Below are 7,430 nucleotides of genomic sequence, written 5' to 3'. Positions count from 1 at the left end.
ATTTTCGAAATATATCATGCTTCTAAAAAAGTGAAATTTTTGAAAACTGTTGGATTTCAAAACTTTATTTGATTTGTAAAATTTTATTCAGAATTTCCAACAAATGTTTGAATTTTTTGAAAAAGTACCTAAATTCTGCACCTCTACTCCTAATAGAGCAATTGATGAATAGTCCGCGCGGTTTATTTTCGTCATCCCCCATCACCGTTTTTTTTATCATCATCCCATCTCTGCCAAAAAAACCTTTGCGAAAAAAACCCTCGAGCCCCGAGCAGATCGATCTCCCCCGCCGACCAGACCTTCTCACGCCCGATCCACCACTACTCCCCCTCCCTGGCCGATCCATCCCGACCGCCGCCGCCCTCTCCCCGCACCCGTACCCAAGGAATCAGCCGGCGGCCAGATCCGCCCCTCCACTCACCCAACTCTCCCTCCGCCGCCGCGGACCTCGCAGGAAAGACGCGGACGAGATCCCAAGCCGCTGCTCCTCCTCTCCCGGGATGCAGCCGCCGCCGCCGAACCAGGGAGCCGCCGGCGACCGTCGCCGCCGTCGTGGATCACCATGACGCCGCCGCCTGCACCGCCACCGAGGACGAGATTACGAGAACCCACGCCCCAGCCGCCATCGCCGCCGCCGATCCCTTCGCCGTCGCCGCCGCCGGTCCCTGGCCGCCATCGCAGATCCCTTTGCTGCCGCCGAGGTCCTGGAGGAGCCGCCACCACCTTCATTGCGGACCTCCAGGTCGCCGTCGGGACACCGCGGCAGAGGTTCGCCACGGCCGCCGTCGAGTTCCAAGAGGGGCATGACCCCAGGGAGATCTTCGTCGGGGTTGCCGCCGCCGCTGACGTCGCCTGCCGAAGGTGAGATCCCAGGACCTGTCTCCTCCTCTCTTTGCAGCGCTATGCTTTGTCGCGAGGCTGGCGGTGGCTGGTGGGTCGATGAACAGAGAGGAAAGGTACGGTGCCGTCGATCGTCCTGCCTATGGATTCACTGGATGCGTCTTGGTGGAGTGAGCGCTCGTGAGATTCGATCTGGTTGCTCTGTCTTTCAAGGTGGATTCGGTGTCAGTAGGTTGGGACGGATTGAACGCTGTTGGACTTGTTAACTTGCAGGTGGGCTAAACCTCTCGTCCTCTGGCGACGAACATCGCCTCCCGCTAGGGTATGCGGGCGACAGTCGTTACTCAGCGCCAGCAGGTCGCTGCCCCGTCCTCCAAGACAATGGTAGCATGCTTATGCCTTGGGGCATGGTGTCTAAATCTGGCAATGGCTGGGTAACTTAACCATACCCAACCTGAAACCATGTGACAAATTTAAGAAAACTAAACCAGACAAATTTAAGAAAACTAAACCAAACCATAAGCAACAGTCGGCCATGCACACTGTCTGACTACTATTGATGTTGGTCTTTCATGTAGGCTTGCCTTCAAATATCACGGCAAGGTATGTGATTTCTTATACTGTAACAGACTGTACAAGTCCACTCTCATATACAAGGACCATGAAATTGGATTGTGGCATTACTTCAACTATTTTATGAAGTCCACTGATTTTTTGATGAATAACTAATAGGTATGTATGGATAGTGCAACCTGCATATTCACAACTCTGAAGCAACAGAACTACAATCAGCTCACAACCCCCATCGAGTAGTACACCATCTGTTCCATTCAGAGGTACTCATCTTGTTGATTCAGGTGAGATCTATTACCTATACCTTAGATCCTCTAAACTGAAGGAGCTCCGATGGGAAGGGTATTTTAAAATCTGGTGTTGTCTACATGTTTTGGCTGCTTGTATGTTCCTAGGCAATGTCTTTCTAGCTGACGAGCAAATCATATGAAAATATGAACCACATATGATCTTTGCTAATAGAAGTACAACACTCAACCTGTGCTATGTCAATTCTGTGGCCACTACATATTCAGACGGGCAAATGAACCAAATAACTCTTTCAGTGGGCCAGTGATAATATTATTTATTGAACTGATTAGAGAAGTAAACTATATACTACAACAGTAAACAGAAGTTGAATTGTTTAGAGAGGTAAACTATAGAACGGTAATCTGAAGTACACTTGGATCCCAAAGATGCTGGTGGAAATACGTCAACAAGTTACCCGCTGCAATCATCACCAGAGATATAACCACAAAACTGTAGTTCAAAGCTATCCACTACATTAACCTTGAATTTCCTATCAGTTTTCATCAACGATGACCTGCCATAAACCATACAAATAACAATGACTATTGTGTTTACCTGCACACAAAAGAAGGGAATTGTTCCTGAACCTGGTTTCTGAGGCCAGGCACGAGTATTGTTTAATTTCAGAATTTGAGAAGAGGTGTAAACCATTAAGAGGGACGTACCATGATGCCAAAAGTTTCAGTCTGCCACCAAGTTTATTTTGTTCATCCCACAAAAAAACATGAACTCTCAATCAATGGCTGCATAGCATCAGAACACAAGAGGATTTTGAGCCAATCAAAATATATTCATTTAAAAAAATCACTGCTGGACCGACTGTTATTCTTCAGTTGCATTCCCTCTACTTATCTCTGACGAATCTACTATTCTTCAGTTGCATCCCCCTGTACTGATATTAGCTAATATAAGTGACAATGCTCTGACTCTTGGAATTTATAATGCTCATCCAATCCTCCCCGTCTATACCTATTTAATAGCTTCAAGAGCTCTCCCCAAATCATCATTCAAAAGTTCTTCATCTACTTGTGCTATGTTACGTAGATATTTTTCTAGCTTTTAAAGGAAGCATGTCCAGGTGTTCCTAACATGCTCGAGGTTTGTAGGGAATTTAGAATATGTATATTGATCAGGAACCTTCGTTGTGTGAAATTCCTTACTTATTATGTCACTTATATCAGCTAACTATCAAGACCAATGAACTGCATCACGTCAATGTAATCACTTTTTAGTTTATGTCAAGATTAATAGACTGCATATGCACCCCACACCCTTGGTTAGATCTACAATCAAATGTAATGGTGAGATTTGATTTAAAAACAGTTAATTTGTTTGCATGGCTATGCAAGATTAGACAATGATTACATTCTTTAATTAAACAGTTAAGGGCATGCCAGACTTTGCAATCTTCATAAGAGATTCTTAGCCTAAAATCTGCTAGACAATATATCTGCGTACTTCCAGGACTGCTAGTTTGTTGCAATTACCAGATACTGCAAGCTGTGGTTCTAATTCATTCTTTCGCATTACCGTTTTGGAATTCAATCTGTGGTTGATTGTTACTTGATGCTTCTCTTGTTTCGATCTCCTAGGACTGGAATGTAGAAGCTTTTTGTTTGTTTTCTCACCATATCGTTGTAACACTCTCAGCGTCTTATGAAAATTCTGAAGTAGTTTGGAGAAAAGATGTGTGAGAAGTAGGTATATAGATATGCCTTCCATGTGTTGGATTGAGGAATTTCTTATATCTCTTCTTTTATTAATTTCAGGAGAGGAAGAGAATTTTAGTGGTACTTCAGATTTTGGTAATTGTTCATGATTGAGTTCACCATAATTGATAAAAAAATTATGACTGTTATCATTTTCATGGTTTATTTTAGTTGCTGGAAGGAAAGAACTGCTAGAAATTTTGGAATTGAGATGTGGTTTTGAACAGTTCTGTCAGGTATTGCTTATTTGCATTGTGCGATCACAATTCTGGGGACAATCGTTTTTAGTTTTGTAGTATTTCGGATCTGAGTCCTATCTTTCTAGCAGATCACCACATTTAGCGGGATTTAGCTTATTAAACAACAAGCAAACAATAAATTTTGTGAATATAATGTGACGTTTCCAGTTATAACTTTTAGACTTTTGATTCCTTCCTTTAGTTGTCAGCGGAAAATACTGAAGGCATGTAGTTGTATACATGTTTGAAAAATCAGAAGCGGTTACTAACATTCTGCATCCTGATACTACAATCAACATTACTAAGCTTGATGCACTCATGATTCTTTAATAACAGGATTAACAGTGATGTTGCTGCTTGAGTTACTTTGCAGGTAACGCTGTTATGCCAATGACATAGTTTATTCAGCTCTCAGGACAACTACTTCTATTTCATATTCATAGTAAAACTTCTATGAAGCTACCAAAATTCCTTGTTCTGAATTTGTTCTGAAGCTACTAAAATATCCCCTTATACTAAAATTGGATTTCTACTGAAACTTTGTCAAGATACTCGGTCCTGTTGTACTAAAATTTACCTGCTTGCTTATGCATTAAAATCTACCTTGTTTCTGAAATTTAATAAGGAGGAGCTCAAGGGAGAAAATGATTCAAGGAGAAGAGAGCCAGAGAAGGAGAATTAAGATGTGCCTTATACTTATAATTTCTGAGCACTACTTGAATCACGATATCATGTTAGAAGTGTGGGTATGGGAGGTTTGGTGGATTGTGAGCCGGAGATGGTGGAGGATTGTTAACAGCACTGATTTAACGGTAAAAAAATATTGGTAGTGTTCTTTATGAAACATTTGGTCGATTGTGTGCAGCTGCGGGGACACATATTTTTGTAGTTCTATATCAATCATATTTAAAAGAGATCTGGATGTTCAGCCAAGGTATGTGATGTGTAATACTATGCAAATCTTTGTTAAATATCATATACCCACTCTGTATACTACATATCATATACCCAGTCCCATGAACCATGTGGTTCTGACATAAAAATGTCCTTCGATTAATTTTTTCATGGTTCATGGGACCAACAACATTCGAAGAGCATTTCAGCTGTATGATTAGGCTTCTTGAATTCTATCATAAGTCATAACCTTCATGTTACGTGGACGGACATGCTCTGTCAGTTTTTCCCAGGTTCATTACAACTTACCGCAACAGTAATACTGCTTGCTTATTTTACTAATAACTTCTGCAGGAGTCACTTGCAAGTATGTTTCACTTGCTTGGGCTGGAACTTTGGTTCATGGAGAAAAGTTGCATGATTAGCCAAGGTATGTCTGAATCAATCCTAACCAATCTCCCCTCTACTATGAGGATACTAACACGAGCATGTAGGAATGGGATTGTATATTTTTTGCTGAATTATTCGCATAGCTATGTAAATATGTTCCCGCAACCTACAAGGAGCATGATCTTTTTGGCGCATAACGACAATGACATTCTCCGCCCAGGGGATATTGAATCGGTACCTTTTTTATTGAAGCATTAGGTCAATTTCAAACCATAAAGATTAGTAAAGAGCAACTATTCCCTGAGTCCCCTTTTGGGGCCTTGCCTTCTTTTTGTATATCCATTTCTTTAGCATGATATTTTAGCATGTTCATCTAACAGACCCTTCTTTCATTCCTTTATAGCGCCGTGCGGTTCATTCTCCTTTGGTGATGGGACTCATGGTCCTATATGTGCATTTGGCAACCACTGGAAGAACATGCGACGACTGGGCTCTCAAGTTCAGTTATCATAATTAACTTCGATGCTTTTGAGTGTTGTTTCTAGCTGGTGTAAAATTGGCAATGACCTATGTTGGAGATCTCACGTTTGCCCTGTAGATTTTAGACTTTGATAACTACATCTTGTGGTGTCTTCTCACATAAAATACGTCCATGTTGTTTGGTTCAAAAATGGAACTGGGTATGTAATGCAGTGGATAGAACTTTTTTTTCTAGAGAGAAATATATCTATATTTCTATTGTTCAATGTTTTTGATATAGCTGTTTTTGATTTGATAGATTTGAAGTCGTTCCACCTCAGAAGAAAGCATGAGGACATTGTTTATTGTGGATGCTCCTCCCTCCCTCAATACATGGCGCACACACTTTCCAAAAATGGAGTTTGACTAATTAAACATGGGTTATATTTCACAAAGAACATATCACCGGATTCGTATTTGCACGAAGTTTCCCATGGTATAATTTTCACAACATTTGACACACATAATACAAAACAAATTAGTGAGGAAGTTAAATCACGCAAAACGAGGGTGGCATGTAAAAGGGAATAGACATTTCTATATGACAATAGATGAGTTAAATGTATATACCCCCCCTAAACTTTCAGGTTTGGGCCACATTGCCCCTTCAACTCAAAAACCGGTTACTTAATCCCCCAACATTATAATACCGGACAAAACACCCCCTAAGGCCCTACTAAGTGGTTTCTGATGCTGGTTTTGCTGACATGTCGCATGGATGCAGTGAGGGTGTCCGCCTGAGCTCGTGATGGCTGTGAGGCGACGCCGACCTCGGCAGCGACGACTTCTTGCATGTTCTCGTGGTGAGGATCCATGGCTTGCTTAGCTAAGCTAGCTAAGCTGCACCGTCGCCGTTCTCCTACGTGTTAGGAATAAACATAACTCGCCTCGGTGACCAGCGTGTGTCTGTGTGTATGGCGAGTCCAGCACATTGGTGCCGGGCTGCGTCCGTGGCCGTGGCGGGTGTGCCCAGAGTGCGTGCATGCGTGCGTCTGTGTCGCGATGGTGTGTATGTGTGTGCACTTTTTCCACTGCGTAGGGATGGGGCCGTTGGCGAGAGTGGCAGGGTGACCGTGGCGATCCGTTGCAGCCTGGCCACGCTGAGCGCGGCCGGAGCATGCGGCTCGCACACGTCAGAGTGGGGAGGGCAGCGTCGTGTGTGTGTGTGTGTGTGTGTGTGTGTGTGTGTGTGTGTGTGCACCGGGGTAAAAGTAAAACCCCCGCACTGCTCGTTACTGGCCGGTGTGGTGCCGACTTTGAGGCTTTGAGCTAAGGAAAAGGCCGTGCGTCGGCGAGGCGTTTGTCGCCGGAAAAGATCCAGTGCCCTCCGCTCCTTCTTCTTCCACCTCGGTCCGGCAGCGAGCGAGCGAGCGAGCGAGCGAGAGAGGGGCTAGGGTTTGCCCCAACACTACGCAGCTGTTGTCTGTTCCTTGCACAGTTGCACCCAACAGTGCCACTGACAACTGCTTCCGCATCACGCTCTCCCTACTCCCTCCTCTACCTTAGCAGCGACGGACATAGCCGTGGCAGTGGCATAGTTGTGCGTGCGTGCTGTGTGTGAGCTCTGTGCTGCATGCTGAGCTAGTGCATATGTGTACTGAGCTGCGTGTTGTACGTGTTGCCTGCTTGCTCTGCTGTGTGCGCGGAGAGCTAGCTGCAGATGCGCACGGGCAGCCGGGCAAAGACACGCGCAGCAAGCCCGCGTGAGACATGCTCAGCGACGCGTGGGTTCAAGGTGCATCAGGTGGCGTGGCCGGTGCCGTAGCTGGGCCAGACTACCAGGTACATCATGCGCGGCATGCGTCGGTGCAATGGCAGAGTGAAAACCCAGTACGTGCATCTCCTCAGACAAGCAGTTGCTGCATGCACGCGTGACATCAGCAACACCACCATCAGAAACCACTCAGCAGGGCATCGGGGGGTGTTTTGTCCGGTATTACAAAGTTTGGGGGATTAAGTCACCAGTTTTTCAGTT

General features: G+C 44.5%; 1 protein-coding gene across 2 annotated transcripts; it reads left to right on the top strand.

The window, feature by feature from the left end:
* The first annotated feature begins 259 nt into the window (after positions 1-259).
* LOC119363633 (putative formin-like protein 21a) lies at positions 260-5,682 on the top strand. Of its 2 annotated transcripts, none has more exons than XR_005174195.1 (2): positions 260-861; positions 1,114-5,682. XR_005174195.1 is itself a non-coding variant. In XM_037629007.1 (2 exons), the coding sequence occupies exons 1-2, from the start codon at positions 563-565 to the stop codon at positions 4,965-4,967; spliced, it is 366 nt and encodes a 121-aa protein (XP_037484904.1). In that variant the 5' UTR covers positions 260-562; the 3' UTR covers positions 4,968-5,682. The 2 variants fall into 2 exon arrangements, 1 of the variants encoding a protein (XP_037484904.1); XM_037629007.1 differs by having other exon boundaries at positions 4,901-5,682.
* The last annotated feature ends 1,748 nt before the right edge of the window (positions 5,683-7,430 follow it).

Source organism: Triticum dicoccoides, chromosome 2B (assembly GCF_002162155.2).
Source record: "Triticum dicoccoides isolate Atlit2015 ecotype Zavitan chromosome 2B, WEW_v2.0, whole genome shotgun sequence".
Classification (NCBI taxonomy): Eukaryota; Viridiplantae; Streptophyta; class Magnoliopsida; order Poales; family Poaceae; genus Triticum; species Triticum dicoccoides.
This window is presented reverse-complemented; position numbering and strand designations above follow the sequence as displayed.